At 54.1% G+C, this 26,862-nt stretch overlaps 2 protein-coding genes and 2 long non-coding RNA genes across 13 annotated transcripts in view; 2 read left to right on the top strand and 2 right to left on the bottom strand.

Moving 5' to 3' along the window:
• Positions 1 to 1,429: 1,429 nt before the first annotated feature.
• HOXB2 (homeobox B2) lies at positions 1,430 to 3,855 on the bottom strand. The gene is made up of 2 exons (XM_032319910.1): positions 3,283 to 3,855; positions 1,430 to 2,519 (listed from the first exon to the last, which is right to left on the bottom strand). Exons 1-2 carry the CDS (start codon positions 3,662 to 3,664, stop codon positions 1,861 to 1,863), a joined length of 1,041 nt encoding a protein of 346 aa, XP_032175801.1. The 5' UTR covers positions 3,665 to 3,855; the 3' UTR covers positions 1,430 to 1,860.
• LOC116577121 lies at positions 2,320 to 9,160 on the top strand. Its single transcript, XR_004280399.1, has 4 exons — positions 2,320 to 2,409; positions 7,265 to 7,463; positions 8,783 to 8,841; positions 9,068 to 9,160. It is a non-coding gene; the product is annotated as an uncharacterized LOC116577121 (long non-coding RNA).
• Positions 9,161 to 9,214: 54 nt separating this feature from the next.
• Positions 9,215 to 26,862, bottom strand: part of HOXB3 (homeobox B3) — a 40,485-nt gene continuing 22,837 nt past the window's right edge. For 7 of the 10 annotated variants that reach the window (XM_032319901.1, XM_032319903.1, XM_032319904.1 and 4 more), the window contains 3 exons: positions 14,513 to 14,600; positions 10,962 to 11,559; positions 9,215 to 10,082 (listed from right to left, as the gene is read on the bottom strand). In XM_032319901.1, the coding sequence (XP_032175792.1) occupies positions 9,238 to 10,082; positions 10,962 to 11,409 (1,293 nt within the window). In that variant the 5' untranslated portion in view covers positions 11,410 to 11,559; positions 14,513 to 14,600 and the 3' untranslated portion in view covers positions 9,215 to 9,237. Of the gene's footprint in view, positions 10,083 to 10,961; positions 11,560 to 14,512; positions 14,601 to 14,796; positions 18,944 to 23,050; positions 25,265 to 26,862 lie in introns of those variants that run through there. The other 3 variants (XM_032319906.1, XM_032319905.1, XM_032319908.1) reach the window with 3 other exon arrangements.
• On the top strand, positions 11,538 to 12,729 carry LOC116577122. Its single transcript, XR_004280400.1, has 3 exons — positions 11,538 to 11,801; positions 12,029 to 12,254; positions 12,460 to 12,729. It is a non-coding gene; the product is annotated as an uncharacterized LOC116577122 (long non-coding RNA).

The following is a 26,862-nucleotide window of genomic DNA, read 5'->3' as shown; positions in this document are numbered from 1 at the left end:
TGGTACTCCAAGTCCCCGTCCTGCTGGTCCAGGGGAAAGTCTGGGAGGCCCAGGAAACAAACTGCTTTCTGAGAATGGCAGCATCTGCTGGGGAGGTAACCCTGCGGTGTCTGTTTCTGAGCCAGAGAAATATTAAGTAAACCTAAGGAGGATGGATGGCTTTCCAGGGCCCTTTAAATCTCCGCGTTCCCCGGAACAAACCAGGAGGCAGATGGGGGAGATCGATCCTCGGCTTCCCGCTTTGCCGGGTTTGCAAGGAGCCGGGCAGGGTGCGGTGGGGGAGAGCAGACCGTGGTGAGAAGGCAGATGAAGTTGTTGGTAAGACAGGCGGGTCTGCATTTGGAGCGAGCTCCGGCCGAGCTTCAGATTCCAGCGCGAGGAACCCAAAGTCAGAGCCGGCGAGGCCGACCCGGGCCTGCACGCTCAGCCCCCGCCCTGCGCGCCCGCCCCGCGCGGCCTCCGCGTCCGCCTCGCGTCCTCAGCCTCCGCCGGCGGCATTTGTCTAAATAAAACAGAAACGAAAAGGAGGCTCCCTGGCTCTTGTTCCTCCGTAGCGTCTGGAAGGTCCGGAAAGGAGACGGCGGGCGCGGGGACCGAAGCCTCCCGAAGCGGCTGTCATGGCGGCCACCGTCTCTTCCCTCGCCCTCCCTGCAGCCGGGCCCCAGCGCCATTTTGAGCATCTGCCTTGCTGCCCAGTCGCCCTCCCGCTCTCCTCGCTCCTCCTTCCCGCCCCCGCAGGCCAAGCGTCTCCCGATACAGGCCGGGCCTCCCCGGGCTCGCGGCCCCGCCGCTCCGCCGCCGCCCTCCCTACCCCGAAGCCCCGTGGTGGCCGCCCTGGTGCGCGGCCCGCTCCGCGCTTCCCCCGGCCTTTCCGGCCCACTTGGAACCTGCTGCCGGAGAAAACGCCCGATCCCTCCGCTCGACGCCTTGGTCCGGCCCAGGTCCCCTGGCCTCGAGTCTCAGGCTTCCTGCGTTCAGGAAAAATAAAGCCTTTCGACCTCGCTTGGGGGCACTGAAGCGAGGAACCCGGGAAACCTGCGGACCCCTCCAAATTTGGCTGAACCTCTGCGCCCCCTCCCACGACCCCAAAGCCCGTCCCCGAGGCCTTCTTCTCCTGCCACCCTCGTCTAAACCTTCTCCCGTCACCCGCCCACCTTTATTTCTAAGAAGAGGTCCCAGAACCCCAGCGCAGGGCCAAAGGCCATCCGTTAGAGGGTGTCGAGGTGACAGAGCTACCAGCAACCCCCCCACACACAACTCCTCCGGAGCTGCGGGCCGGGCCGAGAAGCGGTGGCCAAATAGGGTTACTTTTGTACCACCCGGACTTAGCGGCCCAGGGTCGGGCAAGCCGAGCGCGAGGGAGTGACAGCAGGCCTAGTGGGGGGATGCAGGGAAAGGGACTGGGTCCCAACACAAACACTCATTGTCGTATTATAAAGACATTTATTTAATCTATGAAAATAATGTACAATAAATACTTTCCCTTTTTCCTATTATTAAAGAGTTTTAATAAATAATCTACGGTCTAAAACTTAAAAAAGAGTGAGAGAGAGAGAGAGGAAAACAAGTTCCTCTAGTTCTTTTTTTAAGAAAGCCCCCCTAGAGTTTAATTATTCCTGAGATTTCGTTGGAAGGAGTCTACCAAACGGAATTTTCCGGTGTGATTTTTCAAAAGACGCCCGAGTGCCCAGCATTGTCGAGAGAAAAGAAAGGAAATGGATTAAACGCTAATTCCGTAATACCTGAATTTTAGCAAAACACATAACAAAAAGTCTAAACGACTTGGGGGAGGAGGGGTCCTCGGGTTTTCCCGCAGACAGCGGAGGGGACGGGGTCGAAGGGCCCGGGAAGAGAAACAGTTTAGGGGAATTGCAGGTCGATGGCACAGAGGGTGCTGGTGAAGAAGTCCAGCTCCTCCTCGGAAAAGGGAACGGGGCTGTCGAGCGAGCCCTGCAGGCTGGGGGAGAGGTCTCCGGACAGCTGGAGACAGGAGTCGGCCGCGAAGAAGTTGAGGTCAGGCAAGAAAGGCGAATCCTGCCGCTCCGGGAAGGCATCCTCCGGCAACGGCTCGGGCTCCAGCCCGGCAGCCGCGCGCGGACCGCCCCCCACGTGAGCGGTCAAAGGCTGGGGGCCCTGGGCGCCCGGGGGGGCCGGCGCGACCTGGGACGGGCGAGAGCAGGCTTCCCGCGCCGCCCGCGAGGCGGAGGGGCGGCCCGGGCTGGCCACAGGCTCTTCAGCGGGCTCGCCGCCGTCCTCCGGGGCGCCCGGGCCGGCCGGCTCCCCATCGGACGGCTCTCGGTGCTGCGTCTGCCGCTTGTGCTTCATGCGTCGGTTCTGGAACCACACTTTGACCTGCCTCTCCGTGAGGTCCAGCAGGGCCGCGATCTCGACGCGGCGCGGCCGGCACAGGTACTTGTTAAAGTGGAATTCCTTCTCCAGCTCCAGCAGTTGCGTGTTGGTGTACGCGGTGCGCAGCCTGCGCGCCCCGCTGCCGGCGGCCTCCGGCAGTCCCGGGCCATCTGCAGGGAAAGCGGGCTGGGCGTCAGAGCGGGCCGTGTCCCCGGCCCCAGCTCACTCGGCTGAAGTGAAGACCACCCGATCCGCCAAAAAAAAAAGCCAGTATCAGCAGTACCCTCCCTCCTCCCCGCCTATCGAAGCGGTTCGCTCTCACGGCGTTGCCTTCATTCCTGTCCCCCTCCTGCCGGCAGCCCCGGCCCGGGTCAGGGCAAAGCATTAGGAGAGCCGCCCACGGGCCACGCAAGGGGTAGGGAGCGGCTCTCTTTTGCCCCCCAAACCTCAGAGCCTCCCTCCTGAGTCCTTGGAGTAGACCCCTCAATTCAGCACGTTGGAGCTCAACCCAGAGAGAGGGTTCCTTAAAAAAGATTGTTCCTCACCTCCTCTCCTCCCTTGCTTTCAAAGCCCCCTCTTTTGGAGCCAGGGGAATTGGGGCCGAATCTTTTCTTGCCCTCAGATTCAACAACCCAGCAACACCACTTTCATTCCTCCACACAGATAAAGGTTAAAACCTCAATCAAATCCTTTTCTTCTAGCAGAGAAAAAGCTCTTCCCCAACCAGCTTCCAAAAATCTGCTATAGTGGAAAAAAAAAAAATTTTTGCTGGCAGCGGCCAGGCCTGAACCCCAGCAGCGTATTCGCTCCCTCATCCCTGGAATCGACCCGGCAAGGATCCCCAACAGGCTCGACACCTTTTCTACCTCCCCCATCGCTTTCTCCCCCTCTCTTCTAGCTGCCCCTCACCCCACCCCTACCCTGCTAACCGACCTGCTGGCGATCCGACCCCGGAGGCCGAAACGGAGGAGGTGGCCGGGGGAGACGAGGCGGATTGGCTGGGTTTCTTGGCGGATTTCTTCTCTTTCATCCAAGGGAACTCGGGGACCAAGGGGGCGGCGGGGAGCGGCGGCGGCGGCGGCAGAGCGGGCCCATCTTCGGCTCGCTTTTGGCTGCCGGGTCTCTGAAGGGTGGAGGCGCCGGGCTGGAGGCTGGGGAAGGTTTGCTCGAAAGGAGGAGGAGGAGGAATTAATGTCGACTCCTTGATTGATGAAGTTTGAAATGTCTCCAAGACAGCGGGGAAGGAAGTCAGACACTCCGCGAGCGATGGCTGGCTGTTTATAAACCCAATCTCCCTCTCAAATTCAAAATTCATGGCTTTCAATGGTGGGGGAGGGGGCCTGCTGGGGGGGGCGTCAGGAGGGAGGATCTGAAGGGACCCCCCCTCTTGCCCCCCCCAGGTTTATGTGATGGAGCGATTTTGGGAGGGGGAGATTTCGCTCTTTCTCTCTCTCTCTCTTTTTTTTTTTTTTTTTTTAAAATTTTGGGCCTTTATAATTGTATATTGCTGATAAATACAAGCGTATGGGGACTCTCTCTATTAAACCCAGGACTCCGGCGAAATTGCAGGGAATTCATGGTCACGGGACTGGCCTCGGCCAATCGCTTCTCTGGGCCTGGTGGAAAACAGAGAGCATTATTTGCTTTAATTGATTCAAAAACTCTAGAGGACCACGACCTGGACACTGTGAGCCCCAAGTCCTACACTCCCTGTCCCCAAAGCCTCCCTTTCTCCAGAAAGGCTAGAGGAACCTTTCTCTTATCCCCTACAGAGGATGGGAGGTTTCAAAAGCTGGAAAACAAGAGACTCTAAGGGAGAAATCTTCCTCTTTTCCAAATACTTGTAATATAGAATACATAATAGACTACATTAATGCTTTCTTTAAAATGCCAGCAGTGTTTTCTTCCCTACCCTTCCCCCATTAAAAGGAAAAAAAAAAAAAAGAAAGAAAAAACAAAAGAAAGCAAACTGAGGAAGGATCTCAATGTGGGAGGAAGACATGGTAGGAAGAGGCTTCCATCCTTTGAGGAAGGTCAGTGTTACGGTGCAATAAGGAAGAGAAGAGATTTACAGTCACCAGCACCACATCCCTATCCCAATGCCCAAAAGCAACAGATAAATCTTGGAAAATCGACAGGCACTCACAGGCTGACACCGAGGAGTGAGATAGACGGTGAGGGGCCCTTTTGGACCTCTGGCCACCATAGCTGTGTGGTCTCAGGTCCCTCCTCTCCCCAGTGTTTGCAGCAGTGCCCCTGTCCCTATGTCCCCCTGTCTTCCTCACGAGGAGTCATCATCTCACTCTTTTTGATATCCCGCAACAGACAGGATCTAAGGTGCCTGTTTCCCCTTTAGAGTCTCAAGTCTGTCTCTGCATCCACATCCAGGGACGTGAACAAGAACGGAGGGAGTCTGATTTAACTTAGAGGACTCTAACTCAGGTCAATGTCTGGGGGGAGGATTTCCGTCCTGGGACAAAGAGTATCCCCCATCTCATTTTTGCCAGCGTGCTAGTTTAAAAACAACAATAGTAATCCCTGGCAAGAAAGAATTCTCTGAACGTGGAGAGGGTGAAAACAATGAATAAGGAGATGATTTTCCATTTCTGATCCCCGAAGGAGATTTTTTTTTTAATTTATTTTGAGGGGATCAAGATATTCTGAACTTTAGGGAGTGCTGTAATTTACTGGAGAGAGGGGACACAAAACTCGGGGCCCCAAGCAATTGGTGGGAAACTAGATCTCAAAGCAGAAAATGAAAAGTCGATCTGGGGGAAGATTTTTAAATAAGTGGGTCGGAGGGACCGAGAGGAGATGAGGCGATCAATCTTAGCCCCCTGACAGCTCCCTCCGATGGCATCAAAGAATTTGGCTCTTTGGGAAAGCAGAGGGAACAGCCGAAATTCCACATCCCTTTAAAAGGCCTGGGGGTGGGGGGGATAGAAAAAGAGAAAGGTGATTCTGGGAGAGCGGGGAAACAGATGGGAAATGGGGACAGAGGGAAGGTCGCTGAGTTGGGTGGAAAGTTTGTCTGGAGAACTCCCACGGCTCAGGCCTCCCCTCCCCCTCCTCCTCTCCGCTGCCGGGCAAGGAGGCGAAGGCTGGTTAGCAGAGAAATGGCAACTCAGCCGGGAGCTGGAACTAGAAACTTTCTGTCAATGTAACAGCCGCGTGGGTGGCGGTGAGTATTCATCCGCGTGGGTGGCGGTGAGTATTTAAAACGGGCAGAGAAGGACAGAGGAGAGCCAGGAGGAAGAAAGGGGATTTGTAGGTGGGGGCTGCAGGGACAGGGGGTGGCTGGCTCTGGAGGGTTCAGAACCGACAGCGCTGCTCTGCACTGGGCAAACTGGTCAGAGACCGTTGTGCCCCACTCCAGTCCAAACAAGACGGGTTTTTTTTGTTTTGTTTTGTTTTGTTTTGTTTTGCCCTTTGGGAGTGTGGATGGGAGTGTGGATGGGGGTGGGGGCTGGGGGGAGGGGCACAGAAGAATCCGAGTTGAAGTTGTCTGGAAGTTGAGCAGTGAGGCCTAAAAGAGGGTTCTCCCTCTGGCCACCCCCACCTACACCCACCCCGCCCTTGAGAAGCCGTGGAAGTTTCTTCCACAGCCTCTCCAGCTGGCTGCAGGGTGGAACGCTTCTCTGGGCATCCACTCCGGCCCAGGCTGTCCCTGCAGGAAATACGGCTCTCTTTAACCCTGCTGACAGATTTTACGGCCAGATTAGAGAAGAGCAGAAAAGTTGGGTGTTAAAAGGGGCCAAGAGAGCCCTCGTTCCCAGAGACACCGCTTGCCGCCTCCTGTGGTGCTGTGACTCTTAGAGCACAGAGATTCGCCCCCACGACTTTGGCTGCTTAGCTAAGGCCTGGAATCTCACAGAAAGAAGGGTAGAGGACACCAAGCCAAGTGGGCCCTTATTTTTCCTTTGCAATTCCAGTTTCAAGCCAAAGCTCTGCTTTTCAAACTCAAACGAAATAAATCCCTTCTCTTGGCCTGCCTCTCTCCAGCCAGATAAATAATCAATCCCCTCCACCCCCAGAGCCAAACATGGCGCTTCATGTAGTTACATCATTCAGAAAATGTTATTCAGGGAAGAGGAAGAGGGAAAGACGGAAAGAGAGAAAAACCCTTGAGCGTTATTTGATCCCAATCAAACTTTGCACGCTCTTATGCCTTTAAATTATAGCCTGACCCGATGCTAAATTGCTTGCTGCTTGGATGAGCCGAGTCCAGTTAAAATCCTACTTGGTGGGGGGAGGGGGAGGGTGTAGAATTCAGGTTGCTTTTTTTATTGTTATTTATTGTTGCATAAAGACTGTAATTACTAACCTTGGACTGCCAGGATGCAACATAAAAATGAAAATCAGCCCTCGCTTTAAGGCTGTGGGCCTGGAACGATTCTCACTGACACTACCCCCCCACCATCAGTACCACCAAATATATGCTCCTAATTAAGCAATGCGGGTGCATCGCTTACAATTAGAATTATGCAACTCTTCAGCGCAGCCATCGCTTCCCTTTCAACGAATTAGCTCCATATTTCAGCCGCCCTGTCTCTTCGCTCTTATCGGCTCCAGCGACGCGGCGGTGACATTTCATCTTTGACAGACCCTCTCTATCCTCGCTCCAATGTGATAAAACTTTTATGGAACCACGACTAAGAAATGAAGTTTTCCCAAGGATCGTGGAAACGGAGCTGCACATTAGCCTGGGGACCATTTTATTTACGCTGGGATCCAAGCGCTTCTTCCATCCTCCTCCTCTCCCCTTTCCTTGGCAGAAGAAATCATCAGCGCCTCCTCTCCCTCCGCCCCGAGTTTTATTTAGTGATTTAATTTCACTTTAGTTGTAAGGTTTGACCTGAGAAGTCTAGGCCTCAGATTTTTTTTTTTTAATCATTTTCCTTTGTTTTCATTTTAGACCCAATGGTGGTTGGGCTCCGGGTCACGTGACGACTTCTTTGTAGCTCCGGAAGAGAACTGTGAAGTTTAGGTTGCTTGGAAGAAGCAGTAAACGGCCAGATTTTGTTATTGTTGTTGTTGTTGTGTAAGGGGTGGCCAGGAAGTTGTGGCCAAAGGAGCAAGAAGACAGAAGGTCAATGAGAAAAACTGAGAAGCAAGTAAGCCAAACAAAAAGGCCCAAAGAGAGCACCCAAGGGTCCTCATCCCCTATCTCCAAAGCACCCCCCACCCCTGCTCCCCCACAGCAACTTGCTACTTAAATCTTAGCTAAAGAAGTTGGCAGAATGTTCCAGGCCTGAGACATGGTAAGGGAGGGGATAGGGACCTGAGCCCTGGGTACAAAAGCCAGTATAGGGTCTCGGTGTCCTCCTTTCCTTGGAGGAAATGTGGCAGTCAGCAGCCTTGCTCTGCTATCTAAATTGGACCACCAGGACAAGATAAAATTGTTAACAGAAAGTTTATTCAAGAATTGTTTGACAGACAACCCTTTCAAGTAAGGAAAAAAGTAACTACAGAAGAACAAAGAAAGTTCCAAGAGGGAATTAAGTCTAATTCTACAAATTCAGGACTATACAGTGACAATAGGAGCTGAGTTCATGCCTTTTAGAACTAATTACAATTGCTCATAAGTACGAGTTTAACATAAATCTACAGCTCTTTTCTAGAGTACAATAATAACTAAAATAGCTGGTTTTACATGACAGGAAACACAATGTCCTTTATAACAAGTAAATACTAAAAAAGTACAGTTTTTCATTTTTTTCCCTCATATAAATACATAATGTAGGGGGGATAAATAATACAAAAAAGAAAATATTTTAACAAGCTATAACCAATAAATATATATGAAAATGTTCACTAGAACACACTTTTTGAGCGATGCTGGATTCCTGCAGGCCCAGGCATCTCTCACAGTTGTTTTTATATCCATTAAAATGTAAACTCTAAGTGCAACAAAAGTGTCCTGTCAGGGGGTTGGGCAAGGTGCACAGGCCCAGCTGCAGCCCCTGCGTGGGACAGACAGTTTGTTAAAATATACCCTGTTTTCACGTTAAGTCAAGAGAGCAACAGAAGAAAAGAAAAGTGTAGAACCTCGTGTCGCTGATTGCTTTCTGTGGAGAGAGGGGGATGGTTCTGGAGCTGAGATGGGAGGCAGCAGAATGGGCAAACCTTTAGTCCTGACACCTTGCCTGCTCTGACCTCCCAGTTTCCATAAAAGAAAAAAATATATATTTATAATATAGACAGCTCTGACTTTCAGGATCTCTCACCATCCCTGAGCCCTCTGAAAACCGTAATAGATGGGGGCGGGGAAGAGATATTAATGTCCTAAAGCAGAAACTATGGGGCTAAAAATGGAGGGAATGCCCAGTAAGCCTCAAATAGTTGGGAAAAAACTTGAGGCTTCATGGAAGTGGGAGGGGAGCGTGCTTTGTGCCCTTGGTTTTGAAATGCGCTTTCTTTTGTTTTTTAAAAGGAGAATTGGAAGGGGGTAAAAAAATCAAGATTTGGAGGAATTAACCACAGAGATGGAAGGTAAGTTGGTTGGTTGGTGATGGCCTAGCCATCTTGTCTGTTTTTGTTTGTTTTAATGTGCTTTTCTACCTTGCTTCCCTATCTCCTCTTCCTCCACCCCACTCGGGAGCATAGGATCCCAACTGGGTATTGCTGGAGGCCTAGGGTTGATGGGGTCTTCTCCACAATCCGCTGTGGATTCCTCTCCAACCAGGGACTGGGGGAACCTTAAAATGTAACTTTTCAGGCCAGGGGAAGGGAAAGGAGCTGCAGGCCTGGCCTTCCCAGGAAGTGTGGTTATCACCTCCTGGCCTTCTCCGTCAGACCTCCAGGCTGCCCTCCTGGAGCCCCGCGGCCTCGCGCCCTTTCTGGCTCTCATCCACCCCATGGCCTCGACCCTCCGCCCTCCCTCTCCCATCACAGGTGTGTTAATTTGGGCGCTTCTTGGATTCTACCCTGAGGAGGAGGCGCATGGTGAGAGGAGAGGTCTGTGTAGGTAGGGTGGGGATCGCAGGGTCCGTGGTGCTGGTTGGGGGCCATAGGGGGCGCCCCATTGTAGTCCAGGTTCCCCGAAGGGTGGTGGGAAAGGTGGTTGAGGCCGTAGAGGGAGGGGCCGGCAGGGGGCGGCAGCGGATCCGCGTAGCCGCCCCCGCCCACGTACACGGGGCTGCCCTGCATGGTGGGCGTCCCATAGGCGCCCCCATTGGCTTGGAGGACGTGAGGCTCGTAATCGGGCGCCGGGGTCGGGGGGTACTTCTGCGGGGCGCCGCAGCCTTTGAGAGGGGGCTGGTAGTTGGAGGGCAGCGCGTAGGCATTCTGGTGGGCTTTGCCGAAGGCGGGCGGGGACGGGCTCTCGTAGCTGGGGGTCAGGGAGTGTAAGGCGTTCATGAAGCCGGCCGTGGACTGCATGGGCTGCGGGGGGCTGCCGGCGGGGGAGGGGCCCCCGGACGACGAGGCCAGGCCCTTGGCCTTCTGGTCCTTCTTGTACTTCATGCGCCGGTTCTGGAACCAGATCTTGATCTGCCGCTCGCTGAGGTTCAGCAGGTTGGCCATCTCCACGCGGCGCGGCCGGCACAGGTAGCGGTTGAAGTGGAACTCCTTCTCCAGCTCCACCAGCTGCGCGCTCGTGTACGCCGTCCGCGCGCGTTTGGACGCCGCCGACCCCGGGGGGCTCTTGTCCCCTCCCCCGCCGCCGCCGCCGCCGCCGCCGCCCCCGCCGCTGCCACTGCCGCCGCCACTGCCGCCGCCGCCGCAGCCCTCCGCTGGATCCGAGGGGGAGGGGTGGGAAGGGGACAAAATGAAATAAAAGATAATTACTGAACACGCCGAAATTGAATGCATGGTTTCTTAATAAATCCAGGCCTGGACTCGGAGCCCCCGCCGCCCTCCCCTTCTCGTCCCCGCCTCCTCCTCACCACCACCCCCCCCCCCAACGCCCGTCGCATTAGCGGACACTCTATAATAGTGGCATTTATTAAGAGACCTGTTCTCCTCTTGCTGCCCCAGCTTATGAAAATTTGATCATGTCACGCAGACAGAGCCGCATGGCCATTTATTTAGAGCTGGATTTTCGCGCGCACGCTTTCTCCCCCCATCCCCAATTCCAGGTTCTGGGAAGACACCCACCTCCCACCCTCCCACCCCTACACTTCCTGCTGGGTCCTATGGACAAGGTGGGCGGCCAACGAGAACCCCTGGGGGAATCTGGACACTCGGGGGGCAGGGCGCGGAAGCGCGGCTCGGAGAGGCTGCTTTGCCTGGGGGCCGGCACCCCAGGCCGCCGGAGCGATTGTGATTAATACCCACAGTAATCATACTTAATAATAATCAATCGTTGACGACTCTGCGTCTGCTGGCGGGTCTCGTGGCTCTGCGGCCTTGCGAAGGGCTGCGGCCGCGCGAACACCTGGCCTTCTAGAGCGCTCGGCAGCTCAGGTGGAGGGTGGCTGGCGGGAGAGGGTGCCGGTGGGGTCAGGGGTCGTCAGGGGGAGGGGGATGGGTATGGGCAAAGCGCCGCAGCCGCCGCCACCTGATATTGTTCCCAGGCCGCCGCCCGGGCGCCTAGGGGCTGGGTGCTAGAATAACAGTGACATTCCTGGCCCGGACAAAAGCTGACGACGAGGAAGGCAGAGAGCTGGTACCTGTGCTGGGGGAGCCGTTTTTCAGCTTGGACGTTTGCCTTGACTCTTTCATCCAGGGGAATATCTGTTTGGTGAGGGTGGAGTTGGAGCCGGGAACGCACTTGGGGGTGCCGCTTTTGCTGGGCCCGCCCCCATTACTGCTGTTGCTAGTGGTACTGGTAGGTGCGGCGCTGGGCGGGGGTGAGCCGGGCGGGGCGGGCAGGGGCTCGGGGGCCAGGCCGGGCCTCATGCAGCTGCCGTTGAGCTCCTTGCTCTTGGCATGCGGGGCGGCGTTGCCCAGGGACTGCAGCGAGCACGCCGAGCGCTGGTAGTCGCCCTCCAGGTGCGTGGCGGCCTGAAAGGGGGGTTGGGGGGGACCGTCGTAGCCGAAGCCATTGCTGCCAGGGTACGAGGAATAGCCTCCGAAGAGTGCTGCCGCGGCGTTGTCGTAGTAGGTGGCTTTCTGCATCGCTGGGCGAGGCCCGGGCAGTGGGTGGCAACTTGCAAGAGCCTGATACCCTCACGACCGGACATTGGCACCCGCGGGGGTCACGTGAGGCGCCGGACCCCCCCTCCCCTTTCTGCCCCCCTCCTCCCGAATCCGTTGGGAGCGGCTGACCTGCGGGGCGAGAGAAGAGACACAAGGGGGAGAAGAGGACTGGGGCTCGAATCCATCTTAGGAGCTGAAAGGGAACTGACATCAATAGGGTTTTTTTCTTCTCCCCCACCCCAACATCTTCAAAGCAGATGCTGAGGCCACTTTCCTGACCTGAAATGGATTTTTCTTATTTCTTATTTTAATTTTAAGGAAAAAGTCCACCAGTTGTTATTTCCACTTCTACTGCTTTGAGGACTGCCTAGGTACAATATCTTACTACCGCAAAGGCCATCGTTTCTCTCTCCTGCCTGCATGCTAGCCCCTGACCTCTTCTGCCTCCCTCTCCCAATCCCCCCCTCCCAGCTCTGGGATAGGGTGGCTCAAGGGGGGGGGGTACTAGGAGACTCCAAAATAAAAGCATCACCAACACCCTCCTCTGAGCTGAGAGGCCTCCTGCCGCCTGTCTTTGCCTCCCTCCATGTCCATCTAGGTCTCTCACCCAAGCAGAGTCTAGCCTGGAGGAAAAAAAAAAAAAAAGAGGATCTCCGCAAGAGACAGGAAGGACAAGCAAGTTGAGCAGGGAACCTTCTCCTGTGAGGAGCCCTCTCGTTCTCCTCCCACCTCACGAAGACAACAGCCTGACCTAGAAACTTCCTGAAGATTTTTTTAACCTCCAGAGCCAGCAGAACCGAACCTCCTCACTGGCCCTGCGGCAGGTACCAGCACCTTCAGTCTGAGTCTCTCCTCAGCCAAGTCTGGGACCCAGTGGATAGCAGCCCCCATGGGGCCCCCAAATGGAGCAGGATTGTTTCCATTTCCCTGGCCCGCCTGATTGGTGCGGTGACCATTTGGCCCAAGTCTCTCCCGGCTCCATTTTTTTTTCATCAGACCTAATTTTTTTCCCACCCTTTTCCTTGACAGTCTGTTTCCTTTGATTTCTCCAAAAGAAGAAAAGAAGAGAGAAATTGGGTAACTGCTTGACTTTTCTACCAAGAGATACGAGAGTGCTTCCTGAATAAGAACACCTTTACCCAAGGCAAAAAAAGAAAGTCAACAGAGCAATCAGAAAAAATTATTCTCTGGGTTGGAAATGGGGTACTTTGTTTACTGAAGTTTTCCAAGGCAAAAAAAAAAAATCATTATTTTAACACAGACTTTTAAAACTGTGCAGAAAAAAAAATAAAGCTCCAAGCTGTCATAGGATTTTGTGTATTTCTTCTAAAACTTCTGACTGCATTTTTTTCTCCCTGCCTTCTCGCATCTCTCACCATCGCATTTCATAAAACCTCCAGAGTGACCCTGTCTTCTGACATGTGAGTTTGGACTCCTTAAATCTCATTCAGCCCAGCTGGTCAACTCCAAAGAAAACTAAAGATAGGAAAATAAAATAAAAGGAGTGCAGGTGAAAGGAGTCCCTCCCCCACATAAATCCCCTTCTTAATGGCAGAGATTTACACTCAAAAGGGAGCCAGGGTAGCCCTGAGTTCCGATTGGTTTCTGGGAAGAATTTGTTTCTGGGAAATACACATGGGTCTGTCAAGCAGCAGGTCCTTCCAGGGAGAAGAACTGGAGTTCAATTGACCAGGCTGACCCAATCCCTTTATTATTATTACCATTAGCCTCTGATGATTTAACCAAAATTAGCTTCGGAGCAGCCCTGGATGAAGGGGGAATTAATTAACAGGCATCAGTTGAGTTTGTTATTAATAGATAGAGAAGAGAATGAAATAAAAACGTTGGAAGGGGTTGGCTGGCCGGGCCCTGGCTTTATTTAGTCTAAATGATTGTTACGGCAGTAATGATGATGATGATGATGATGGTGATAATAAAGCAATAATCTGACTAGACGCCTGGGGCCGAAATTCCTGTCGTTCCCCCTGCAATAAACCTGCAAACCATCGTAGGACAGAGGCCAGGCGAGTGTGGGAAGCGGAGAAGGCAGAGACGTAACAGGAAAGAATGGAGATTCTGCCGGCGGCGAGACAGGGCCGGGAGGTTTGTGGCCGGAGCTAGCCCCTGGCTGCCGCCTCCGGCTGTCTGGGACGCGGCTGCCGTGGTAGCAAGCAGGCGACTAGCTCTGCTGGCCCAAGGAGGCGAAGAGAAAGCGTCCAGGACGCCTAAACGGCTCGCGGCCGCAGGTTCCGAGCACACCGGGCTGAGGGCAGCAAGTTTGGGTGCTGGAGGTAACCGAATTAAAAGGAGCCCTGGCAACTCTGCTCCGGGACTTTGGCAGGTCTGGATCGGCCGCAGGGTGCAGAGGCCCGGCTGATGGGACAGTGAAAAGAGGTTAAGGTGTTGAGGGGATCCGAGATCTAGGGATCTGGGAGAAGCGGGGGTGGGGAGCAGCTCTACCAAGCCAAACATGTCTATTTCCCTTGCCTCCATGTTGGAAAAATCCAGGCTCCATATGGCTTCTCCGGAGAGAGGGAGGGAGGGAGGGAGACGGTGGCTCCCGGCTTCCCCCCAGGGTCTCGTTGGAGAAGGGCGGTGAGCAGCCCCAAGAACCCCACCTGTCCAGGCACACCCCTGAAATGAGCCAGGGAGAGTAACAATAGCTGGGGAAGCCCGCAGAAAGGGGACAGGCCCTCTTCCAGGACTTAAAAAAAAAAAAAAAAAGAAATTAGTGGAAGGAAGAAAAATAAAAGAACAAGAAAGGAAAAGAGAGAAAGGTTAGGCTCTTCTTAGCAGCCGGGGGGAAATTCAGCCCTGGATCTGGCTGCTGAAAGAAAAGAGAGGAGAAAAGGAGAGAAGCAAGAAGGGAGAGAGAGAGAGGGAGAGAGGGAGAGAGAGAGAGGGAGGGAGGGGGAGGGAGGGAGAGAGAGAGAGAGAGGAGAGAGAGGAGAGTCGCTGCGTGGAAGGAAGCTTAAAGCTTGTGAACTCTTCTTGAACCGAGATTGGAGTCATATGGGCCATAAATCATTGAGACATACTCTCCGCCATTCACAAACTGATAGCCTATTTCAGTCCAGCTTACCTTAGCCACCGACGAGGGGAGAACAGGCAGACATAATATATATTCACATCGAGCCCCAGCGCGAGCGGCAGGCGAGAAATCTCCCCTCCTTGAAGGCAAAGGAAAAAAAGACCACTGTTTAAAGCTGCGTCGCCCCCCCCCCCCAATAGCCACCCCGGCTGGGGAGCCCGAGGGGCACAGCGGCCGGAGGAGCCGCGCGGCGTCCGCTTCAATTCACTCGGCTTAGGAGCGGGGGGTGCGCAGGAGGGAGGGGGTGGGGAGCGGGGAAAAAAATAGAAGAAGACCGAAAGGTGCTCGGGCGGCTCAGCTCGCTGAGAATCCAGCTCCGGGCTCCGGCTCGGCCAAGCCGCCACAGTGTGGTTGCCCTACAAGACTGGTACGCCCTACTCTCCGTAACAATGGCCTCTGCTTTTGCACAGGGAAAAAAACCACACAGACACACACACACACACACACACTCACTCACTCACACACACACAAGCTCACACACACCCCCACCACTCCCCCTTTAGCAAGCTTAGATGCCTGATAAGGAGGGAAGAAGGTGTTGGTGGTGATGGGGGAGGGGGCCGTTTTTTAAACCCCCCCCTTCCAAAAAAAAAAAAAGTGAGAAAGAAAAGGTGTAGATTTTTGGTTTTGTTTTTGTTTTCTAGGAACAGGTAAATTTTTAAATTGAGATTTTGGCGGGGGAGGAAGAGGAGGGCACAGGCAAGGCAAAGCCGGTGGATTTCACAGCTCCAACGCACCCCACTGGTAAACCATTATGCTAACTGAGAAGTAGGTGGGGAGGCCTAGTCAAAGGCACCCAAGGTGCCTGGGGGGTGCGGGTGCGGGGTGCCCCTCTGCGTTGATTTGCAGTGGCAACACTGGGGCTTGCTGCCTTTTTTTTTTTTTTTTTTTTTTTTTTTTTAAGTAGTTTCACTTCTCCGGGACTGGTGGCTAGGTCTCCCGCCCTCTTTCCCTGGCTCCCCCACTCCAAGTCTCCCAGTCTGTTTCTTCTCTTCCCCCACACCCTCCCTATTTCTTCTCTCACCCCGCAAATCTCCAGGCTCAGTTTCTAACCGGTAGGGGGGACAGCCAGACCTTCCTTTTTTTTTTTTAAACACCCCCCCCCTTTTGAGAACAGACAACAAGCGGTGAGTGATTATTTTAAAAATCCAGACCATCTTGCAGGAGGAGGGGGGTTGAGGGGAGGGTGACAAAAGGAGCACTCTGTTCGCTTGAGCTCCAGACACGGCTGGCAATAGAGAGGCTGTAAGAACTTAACGGGAGAAGTTTCTGTTAAGATTCTCACCTCCGGATAGGCAGAAGGGACTAAGGGTGATAAGGACATTTGTACTTCTAAGAAGGTGAGAAGAGCTACCAAAATGGCTTCATCTTAAATGCGCTGGCAAAAGAGAAGGAGGGTAGTTATTATTACTATCCAGAACAAACCTGTTTGTTTCTCTTAGCTCTGCAAGATTTATGGCTCTTGGCCCAAGTGAGGAGGACTACAAAAGCTAAACTTTTCTTAGGGTGGGTTTGAGAAGGGCAGGAAAAGGCGAGGAGGCCTGTAGGAGGGAGCCATGAGTCAAGAATGTAGGTGTCTGCAGATTTGGGGTGGGGGTGGGGAAGCGCCACTCCCGGTGGAGGAGAGACAAACAGAGGACCAGGACATCTCCCAAAGCAGGAGTGTTTGCAACTCTGCCTAACTGCTGACTCGGGGCTTAGGGGATAAAATAGAAGGCAGAGAGTCTCTCTTCTCTACAAAAGGCAGCTTGGAAAACCTGTTAACTTCCAGTAGACAGAGCCAGCCAATACCCTGTGACCTCCTGGTTAGAATGCTTGGCTTTTGCCTTCTCCCATCTGGATGCACCAGAAGAGATGGGACTGGGAGAACAAAGGTGAGAGATGTTTCCAGCTATTTTGTCCCCTCCAGGAGAGGGTGGCCTTGTCTGGCAAAGCTTCCCTCACACCCTACTCACAAGCTCTGCTTTGAGCTGAGAAAGAGTCCTACTCTCCTAGAGAGTGCTCCCCGGGCCTCCTCTTGCCCCTACGGCTTTCAGTCCCGCTAAGTCAGTTTTTTCATGGGCTGGAGCAGCCAGTTTCTTGGGGCCTTGCTGAGCAGGGGGTGGGTGGGACCCATGGCTTCCCTGGCCCCCAGCAACAGGAACCACATGCAGAAACTCCTACTGTGACGTCCCAAGGACCTTACCCCCTGCCTAGAGAGCTGGTGGCTAAAGGAAGGGGGGAGTGGTGAGGATAGAGGGTGGGAACCATTTTTCTGTTTATTAGGAGTAACAAGAACAGAAAATGCCCAAGTCCAAGCCTATGTTTCGACTCAAGCCAGGCCCCTCAAAGAACGCCATCATGGCTGCTTGTGTGTGTGTGTGTGTGTGTGTGTGTGTGTGTGTGTGTGTGTACGTGGCTGCACGGAGCCTGTCCTGAGATTTCTAGACCCTGGTTAGAGACCTGCGATGTTGGTTCTATGTAGCTTTGGGCCTGGTGGGTTGGGGACTCAGCCCAGGGAGGCTTCCGGAGGCCTGAGAGAAAGGGCACCTTTGGGTCTTTTCTCTCACTCCCCAAAATTGAAAGTCAAAAATGTACCTCAGACCTTCAGCTCTCCTAAGCTGCTGCTACCACTAGCTAGAGAAGGTCATTGCAAAACTGAGGGAAGAGGAGAACCTGGTCACTGTGGGGCTGCACAGCATTACCTCCAGGAATTAAGAAACCCCAGAGGGCACCTAGCCAGCTGCGGGCCTGTGAGACTGGGCTGCCTGAGGGTCTGGCCTGGAGCTGAGCTGAGGGAGGCTGGAGGAGCTTTCCAAAGACAGAGAAGGACTCCTCTCCTCCCAGAGTCTCCTCAACCCATTGTGGTCCCTTCTGGCAACACCAGGAGCCCAGGGGCACGGTGGGGTGGGGGTGAAAAGGAGGACTGGGGATCCAGAAAGCTAACCTGGAGAAAAATATCAGAGGACACGCACCCCCCAAATGCGGTAGGAGAAGGAGTGGGGGGTTATTTATCCTGGAGAACACAGCCCATTTGAACTGCTTGGGAGGAAATTACGTCTCAGTCTGGTTTCTTTCTTGTCTTCTTTTCCTCCTTTCTTGGAGATTTCTGGCTGGATGGGAGAACAGGCAGCTTGGAGGGTGCCGGGTTCCTCTGAGCTGTTGCTGCAGGCTGGGACCCTTCAAACTTCAGGGGACAAAGGCGGGGGCAGTGAGGAGCTTGGCGGGGGGACTTGGAGTAGGAGATATCACAGGGCTATGAGGGAAGACTGGGGTTTGGAAAAAGAGGGAGAAGAGAAGTTTATCACTCCTGACAAGGAAGTGATGATTTAGGGGCAGACCAGAGAGAGGAGTGAACAATTTCCTCCTGGACCCAAGTAGGGAAATTTGGGCAAACTTACCGGGTGTGTGTGTGTGTGTGTGTGTGTGTGTGTGTGTGTAAGAGAGAGAGGAATTGTGAAAAAGAAAAATTGAGAAAAGATTAAGATAAAGACTTTAAGGTAATCTAACAAAGGCAGAAATTAATAATAAAGGTAAAACTTGGAAAAAATGGCCCCCTTCTGGGCATATTTTCCCCTCTCACTCGCTACAGCACCCCCCTCCCCCACTCTTAAATGCGTACCCAGTACCAGGGGATAAGGAGCGAGTTAAATCTCTTAGAGCCATTCCTGGCTGCCCACCTTTCCAGGCCTTGGAGGGATCATGTCTGTTCTCCACCCCCGACCCAAAAAATCCGCCAAAGAGCAAACGAAAACTCTCCTCTCAATAAGGACAAAATGGCTGGCTCCTTTAAAATCGATTTCTGATACCAGCTTTGGGGTGACCAAGGATCTGGCCTCCAGCTCAACCAACCCACCGGCTTACTGAGAAGCTGGGACCTGGGAGCAGGGGGCGAGGCGATTAGAGAGCTGTTTCTTCCTGGTCCTGTCTGGGCTCCGGGCCCCACACTTTTCCGGCTTCACCGCCCAACTTTGTGGCGGCTGCGGAGTCGTGTGGAGTTCACACACGCACCGGAACGTCCATCTCTGCTTGCATATTAATAAAGATTTCAAAGCTGGCGGTTGTAAAATTAAATTGCTAATGAAGATGACTCTTGGTATCTGGACTCCCAACCCCCACCTCTCTAAGAAGGCCCGTGCGGGAGGAAACAAAGGGGAAGCGGGAAGGAGAAGGTTCCGTGCGGCCCGCGGAGGCCCGCGTAGACCCGGCTCAGCGGAAGCGGGGATCGAAAGAAGACAGAGGGAGGCCGCCAAGGTTGGAGAAGAAAAATGCAAGCTCTGTTCTCCCCCCACTCGAAGTGGAGGGGCGCGGGAGGGAAGCAGGGGGGCGGGAAACAGGGCAGCCACGAGGGTTCGCTAAGTGTGTCTCGGGGACCACAGAGGCCGCCTGGATGCGCTGACCGAGCGGGCGGCGACGCCGCGGGCCAACTCCGGAGTCAGGGGTAGGCGGGCGCCTGGTTGGCGCTGGAACCGGTTCTGAATCCGGGGCTGGCAGCGTCTAGACTCAGCTCAGTCCCAGCCTGGCAGACCCCACCCGGGCGGCCTGGAGACAAAGGTGGGCAGACTGGAGAGGGCAAGAGGAGAAGGAGCGAATCTTGGCCAGCTTGGGGAGGAGGTGGGTGGCTGGGGAAGGGAAGGAGAAGCAGGCAAGAAAGGAACAGGGGCCGGGCCTACTGCGAGTGACTGGGCAGGTCTCTCCTGACAGATTGCAGTCTCTCTCCCAGTGACCTCTGTTTAGCAGACAATAACTCACCGGATTAATGACCAATCAGCGAAAGGCCTTCCGAATTGCCTCCAAATATAAAACCCCAGAGTCAGAATGGGATAGGGCCAGAGTGTGGACTTGCCAGTCCTTTGGGTGTCTTTTTTTCCCCCCTCCCTCTCTCTCAAAACAGAGACTCTGATTTCCAGAACCCCAAAGATGAAGTTGTGCCTGTCTCTTCCCACTCCCCCACCAGAACTCATGTATCTGACCACACTATCCAAGGCAGTCTGGAAACCTCTGGTCCCCTAGTGGCCTCGCATATCCCTGACCCTACAAGAAATCTCCCTCTCACAACCACACAACTTTGGAGAACCTCACTTCTTTCGAATTTTATCTACTTCCAGCTGGGGAAAGAGATGAAAACAAGGGTAAAAATAGGGTGGGGGTCACCCACCGCATAGGCCTTCTGTCTTGGCTGCCCTTGGGAGACACCTACAGTCTGTGCCACCCTGAGTGTGTCCTCTTCCAAAAAGAGAGGGCCCAAAGACCCTGGGGTCAGGGTGTGGCTGGGGGGACAGGCAGTGGCCCACCATTACATAATCCAAATTCTGAAACCACAATTCAGTCCCTGGGCTGGAGGAGGAAGAATTTCAAAAAATGAAATCCGGATAACTCCAGCCTCAACCCAGTGCCTGGCAAGAAAAATGCCTTCCTCTGTGAGGGGGAACTCCCCCTTTCCTTTGCATGCCCCCCCAAATGCCAATCGCAGTCCAACCCAGCTAGCTGGCCCCTCTCCACTGACTTCTAACTCAATTGCTCTCAGCCTGGGCTTCTCTGCTGAGAATAAAGACACCTTCAAGAGGAGGAATGGTCCAGATTCTAACAGATTTCCTAGAGCCAGTCAGAGTAACCATCCTCTGCTCTGGGCACGTACAAATTCCCTGAATATTTGCAAACAAGCATGCAGTAACTTCTATGCCTAGATACCCTCAGAACTCCAGGATACGGGGCGCCTGGGTGGCTCAGTGGGTTATAGCCTCTGCCTTCAACTCAGGTCATGATCCCAGGGTCCTGGGATCGAGCCCCGCATCGGGCTCTCTGCTCAGCAGGGAGCCTGCTCCCCATCCTTGTGATCTCTATCTGTCAAATAAATAAATAAAATCTTAAAAAAAGAAAAGAAAACTCCGGGACACACAAGAGAGCTGCTCCCAAGCACTAGAGAGTTTCCCAAGGTCAGACCTAGGGAGAAACTCAGACACTGTCCTCTCCAACCATTGTTACATTGTTACAGACAGGGAAACTGAGGCTCACAGCCAGAGAGTGATTTGTCTCAAGTCCATAGGCTCAGCAGTCCGGAGGCTTGGATTCTAGGCATTCCAGACTGGCTGTGTGATCTGAAGCAGTGAACTCCTTGGGCCTCAGTGTCCCCTCTGTAAAGCTAGAGCATGGAGTGGGAGGGGTTGGTCTAAAAGATCTCTCAGGTCCCTTTTTGGACTGACAGCTTGCGGTTCTCTGTCTGTTCATGTAAAAGCGAGCGACAATATAATCTCTGAGTTCGGACAATAAAGGGCACCACCTCTGCCAAAAGCAGAGTATTTTTTCTTGGAATTAAATGTTTACACCCCCCACTGCTGAGCACCAACCCCACGCCTGGTTCTCCTTGCCCCCCCAAGGCTCATACACTGGTTTTTACCACCACTCTGTGCGTGTGTGCGTGCATGTATGTGTGTGTGTGGGGGGGGATGTTCTCTATCTCCATCACCAAATCAAAAGTGCTATTTTTGGACACAGCAACCTGAGCAGTAAATAATTAATTTGTATAATTAGAGGAGGAAGGCTTTGGTCTGGCAATTTTTAACCAGGAGTCAATGCACCCATTGTACCAGCCTGGCCTTCTCACCCGACCCCCAACTCTGCCCACACACCTACCAGCCTCCCCAGCTGCCTCTCCCCCAGTTGGAGACCAGCATTTCCAAAATGGCCAGAAAGAAGGTTTCAGGATCAGACTCTGCTCCCTCCCCAAGAAAGTTCCATTCTCTGCCTTGCTTCCCTCTACAGAAATCGGTCTGCATGCAGCTACCCCTCAAAGCTCGCTTTTCCTACCCCCTAATGCTCTGCGAGCTCCAGGTCCAGGCTCTCTGCTCCTGGGACACATGAAATCCACCTCCCCAGTTCAAGATGCCCCAACAATGCAGCGAGTTTGCATTTCAAGAAACTCCCATTAATATCAATTTACTTCACTGAAACCTCGGGTTCTTCATCAAGTTGATGATTTATGATAAAATCAATTAAATTACGGCCACTTAGGGCCCAGCCGCTTCCTCTCAGATTTCATTGGTGCGGGGCCCAAGTGTCTGGTGGAAAAATGCAAGTTTAGCTGGAGGCGAGGAAAGATAATTCTGCGGCTGAGAAAATTTAATGCAAAACAATTTCCAGGCAAAGCCAGGCTTCTAGACAGAAATGCAAGAGCTACCAATTGGCCTGAGGAAATAACTATCTGGGGTCAAAATATTTCTCTCCCCACCCCTCAGCATCCTGTATGGCTCTTTTGCTCTGTTCCCCTTTGTGCTCACTTGCCCCTTCCCAAGCAGAGACTTTGGGAAAAATTGTAGCAGTGATGGTGGAACCCATGCCTGCCAAGGCCCAGGGTCACACCGCTGAGCTCTGCTACTATTCTGGGGTCTTTTTCTCCTCTCCTCCTCTCCTTCCCACGCAGCCATGCTCACTAATTCCTTAGCCTCCCATGGCAAAGTTAAAGGTTCAAAGTGAAGATCAGGCAGTCCATGCACATGGCCCAGAGGGGCGAAGGACCAGTCCAAGTGGACTGTCTGCACATGGCTGTGGGCGGAAAGAAAGCACATTCTGGACCAGCACCACCCCATGGTGAGGGCACAGGGCAGCAAAATGTGTTTAAACTACCACATCACAGAGGACCAGGACCAGAGAACACCAAGCCTCCCTCCCAGCCCCGTGTGCCCACTCACAAAGCGACGCTGCACCCCCATGGACCCCAGTCTGAGCACATGTGTACCCCTGCGTGCTAACACTCTCACACAACACACAAACACACCTCCACGTGTGCATGCTTGCCCACTATCCTTATACATCACACAGACCCACCACATCCTGCGCCTGCAAAGGGACAGTTCCCACCATCTCCCCACATCTGGGAAAATAAATCCCAGCGAAGGAAGCTGGCATCGCCTCCCGCTCCTAGGAGAGGGGCTCCTCCCGCCTCTGCTCTGTTTGGTTTTTGGTTTCCAGAGCAGTCTGGGAGTAAACATAGCTTCTCTGAAGCCATAAATCACCCCCTCTCCTACCTTCTCAGTTTAACACCCGGCCTCACCGCAACCCTTGTAGTTTCAGCTTCAAATAACCCGCCAGGTGCTAAAAGGCTCACCATGGTGACAGCTGGACTGTGGGAGCAGGGCCCAGCTGTCCCCCCAACCCCAGGAGATGCCCCCGCATTTCCTTCATAATGCACAGCTTCCAGCTCCCCTGGAAAACCCTCCAGAGCGTCCAACACCCTTCCTGAGCCAGAAAGCTCCTCCACCCCCTAACCGGGTTCCTGTCCACACACAGGTTGGGAGGGGCGGCGTGCAAGCCCACATTCCTCCACATTGCCCGGCACACCCGGATCCCTCTATCCCCTCAGCACCCACCGGCCTCTTTAAGGTGCTCCCATCTTTGTCTTCCACAATTGGGATCCGGCCTCTTTCCTGACCCAGGAGAGAGACCTGGGGGCTGGGGACTCGGCCTGCCCCTACACACACGTACCCGCCCCCCCACGGACACCCCCACACCCCTCGCCGGATCCCGGCCGCCAGGCTCCGCGCCCCCACTTACCTGTGCGGACTCCCGCTAGGGCGCAGGCCGCGGGCAGCGGGGAGCAGCGGGTGCGCGGGAGCCGACTGCCAGGCCCGGGTCCCTGGGCCCCAGCGGGGGCGCCCCGTCCGCAGCCCGCCGCATCGCGCTCGTGCAGACCCCAGCGGGCCCCGGAGCGGCGGGCGGCGCGGGGAGAGGCCCGGAAGCGCTCGCCCCCTCCCCGCCCCTGCCCCTGCCCCCGCCCCCGGCTTTGTTAGGCCCTAGAGGCCGCGGGGCGGCGAAGCGCGCGCGGAGGCTGCGCTCGGGGCGCTCGGGGTCCCGGGCCGGAGAAGCCGGAGCGCCCCCTCGGCGACTGCCCGCGTGGGGCTGCGGGCGGCCGGGCGCGCCTGGCACGCAGCCGGATCGGGGCTGCGAGAGCTGGCCGAGCTGCCGGGCGAGAGGAGCCGCGAATGACAGGGGGCACGGCGAGGCGCGGGGGGCGCCGGGGGCGCCATGGCGGAAGGCGGGCGCACGGGCGGCTCTTCAATGTCACCAGCGAAATGGGTTCCATATGTCCGGCCCAGCGGAGAAGGGAGGGGAAGAGAGAGAGTTCTGGGCAGGACGGGACGGGAGGATGGGGGTGGGGGTGCGCAGTGGAGGGAGAGAGCAGGGGCGCGAGGGGGAAAAGGGACGGATGGGAGAAGCGAGAAGGTTTGCATTTTTCAGGTTCCCTGGAGTTTTCTAAAGCAGCTTAGGCTGGTAGGAACTTTCTTTCCCTTTTTCCTTTTCTTTTCCTGAAAGATGGGGGAGGGAGGAGATTAGTAAGGGCAGCATCCGTTTGTTCCTGCTGGGGCTTCAAGGGAGGAGATGTGGATTGGAGGTGAAAGGGAAAGTTCTTAGGCGGCTGGCAGACCGACTTCTTCTCCCTCGCCCTGAAGAGGGAAAGAAGAGATCAAACCGGCCAGGGGGAAGAGAGGCCAAGGAAGGATTCCGGGGTCCAGGTGTGAGCGCATGACCCCAAACACCACCACCACGCCACCACCCCTGCGGAATTTTGGGAGATTCCGGCCATTAAGTTACTGAAGGTGGTCCGTGAAAGAGGAGACTGCCCCGCTAGGACAGTCTTGGCCACTCCCTGACACTTGGGTTCCTACCCCAGCTGCCTCACACCTGATTTAGCACTCCCGACTAAGGGCCTACCCTAGGGGCAGTTCCTTCTGGGTCAGCCCCGGGCTGTGGGCAGCTGCCTGGAAAGAAAGCACAGTCTCCAGGAGCTTCCAGACCCCTCCACGTGCCTGCCCTCCCCAAGCGATTGGACTCTTTCAACATGTCTCTCTCTTCTGTCTCTCCCTCTCTTTCTCTTTCTCTTTCTCTTTCTCTTTCTCTTTCTCTTTCTCTCTCTCCCTCCCTCCCTCTTTCTCTCCCCCTGTGCCTTTTCTAACCATCTCCTTGTTTCTGTCCCTTTCGCACGGCCTCATTGTCTTCTCATACTCTGCTTCTCTGTCTTCTGTGAGTGTGAACTGAGTCCGTGAAAGACTTAGCAGTATCTCCAGAAATCACTTCTGGGCTCACTCACTAGGCTGTTCCTCTCCTCGGGGCAATGTGGAGCCCTTGGCCTCAGGGCCCTTTCATCTGCAGGGAAAACACATCCTTCCATCACAAAGACAAAGTGAGTGGTTTCTTTTCTAGTTCCCTCCTTCTCACTTAACTCTGTGTGTGTGTGTGTGTGTGTGTGTCCATCCAAGTTGTGGGGTTCCTTGTCCCAGGACAGCCTCCCTGCCACTCTGACCGGCCTTTGTCTTTATTCTCCCTGTCATCTTCTCCTTGGGCTCTGCCTTAACTTCTCCCCTCAGAAAAGGATCCTGCTGCTTGTTCTCTCTCTGGGGCCCTCCCTTTTTCCTTCATCCTCTCTCTCTCCTCATCTTTTTATCCAATTCTTCTGATGGCTAAAGCATTGGCAGCCTGGCTTCTGAAAGGCATGGAGATAAACACTATCATTACTAAAGAAGGACACCGGCAGAGTCTAGACAGAAGACGGACTCAGCAGCTTTCCGAAAGCCCCTTCCACCAAATACGTTCTACTTCATCCCCTGGACAGCACAAAAGCAAATGGGGTGCATATGTGCAGAACAGATAAGAGCCAGGGTGCTTCATGGCTAAGTAAACCATATATATATATATATATATATATATATATATATTTTTTTTTTTTTTTCCAAACTTGCTGACTTGAGAGCAGGCCTATATCTCTGGATAGAGGGCATTAGGCCTTACACAGAGAGATTCTGCAAGGAGCCAGCAACTAAAAGATAATGGTGGGGAGGGAGGTTCTCCCCGCTTTTTTTTCTCCGGGGAAGACTCTGAGTGTAAATTGGGGAAAGGAAAGGGAAGAGGGTATCCCCAGGGCCAGAAGAGACAAAGAACTGAAGGAGGCTGAGAGAATAGAGAGGAAAAGAGAGGGGATCAGACCTCCATGTCACAGGCAAAGGCAGCAGGACGAGGGGAGACAGAGAAGGAGGCATAGTTGGTAACACAGGGGTAGAGGCCTGTAGGACTGGTTCCCAGCTCACACCCCTACTTCTGACCTGTCCCAGAGAGCAAATCCTTCAGCTTTCCTCTTTTGTTTCTCATTCTCCAAAACATGCTGAATTCAGAAGCTAATAAAACATGGGTCTACCCTTTTCCTTCTCCCCGGGTCCCTCCTCCTCTCCCAGGAAGAGGTAATCCTTCCCCGCCTTTCTTAGGGACTCCAAGACTTTGGCCTAAGTTCTGGAATGCTGCTTTGGGGGTGAAGTCCGCCTCCCCACATGAACACCCCCACACACACACACAACTTCCCAGGTAAGGGAGAAATACATACTCGCCTCTCACACTGAGTGTCTCTCACACTGAGTGTGTGTGGGATTCTCCAACACTGAAAGAGGGAGGCCTGAAGGGCTGGAGCCCCCATCCCTCAAGTCTGCCTTCCCCAGCACCTTCCCTCTTCCCCACACTCTCTAGTGCCATCAAAGCTGCCCCTGAATCCACACTCTCCCCAGTTCCATTTATCCAGACTAGGTAACACCACACCCATCCCAGCCTAGGGTCTTGACCTCTCCTTCTCTTTTTCCCTAAACCCTTTTCAACCCAGACTCCCAATCTGGGAGGCTTCCTCCACCCCCTGCCCACAAATCTGCAGGTTAACAAGGACGGGACTCAGCGCCCCTTGGAGCCGAGCATGGGAGCAAGCTCCTGGCTGCTCCAGGACCCCGAGGCCTAAACCACCACTCCATGAGGCTGATGCCATGAATAATTAACACCTGGGCGCGGTGTCGCTCTAATTTTTCTCCTCGAAGGTTTACACTAGCAGGCAGAGTTAAATATCATGGATAATCGTGGCTATAAAGTCACTTGGCCGGGCTCCAGCCAGTAAAGGAAAAACCAGCAGCTTGCACTGTACTTGGCAAAGACTCTGGCCCTCTTCTCCTCGTCCACCACAACTTTGGGGTGCAGTGTAGAATGTCCCCAGAAGCTACTTCTGGCTTTGCCCTTGACCATCAGGCTCTTCTCTAATGGGGAGGGACTGGGACCCCCACATGAAACCCAAAGGGAAATTTACCAGCTCTCCTCCCCCCCAATCTGCACCCCATTTGCTCCCTCTTTGGAGGGGGCCTTAAGGAGGGGAACACACCCTATGTCCTGGAACCCTCACCAACTCCCTGGGACCACCTGATTCCTGGAGCATTTCTTTTCTAGAGAAACTTAGAGAACTTCTCCCTGCTTTAGCCCCAAACACACAGAGTCCCTCACTGCCGAGGAAACTTTCTTTGTTTCAGGAGGTCGAAGGAAGGCTACTGGGGTGTGAATTCATTTCC

Source organism: Mustela erminea, chromosome 18 (genome assembly GCF_009829155.1).
Source record: "Mustela erminea isolate mMusErm1 chromosome 18, mMusErm1.Pri, whole genome shotgun sequence".
NCBI classification, from domain to species: domain Eukaryota; kingdom Metazoa; phylum Chordata; class Mammalia; order Carnivora; family Mustelidae; genus Mustela; species Mustela erminea.
The sequence above is the reverse complement of the archived record's forward strand: the minus strand, read 5'-3'. Positions and strand labels throughout refer to the sequence as shown.

Excerpts from the sequence above, each read along its gene's own strand:
- HOXB2 (XM_032319910.1), bottom strand. The coding sequence starts at position 3,664 with ATGAATTTTGAATTTGAGAGGGAGATTGGGTTTATAAACAGCCAGCCA. Across the intron at positions 2,520-3,282 it reads CGGGGTCGGATCGCCAGCAG|ATGGCCCGGGACTGCCGGAG; the intron begins GTCGGTTAGCAG and ends CTTTCCCTGCAG.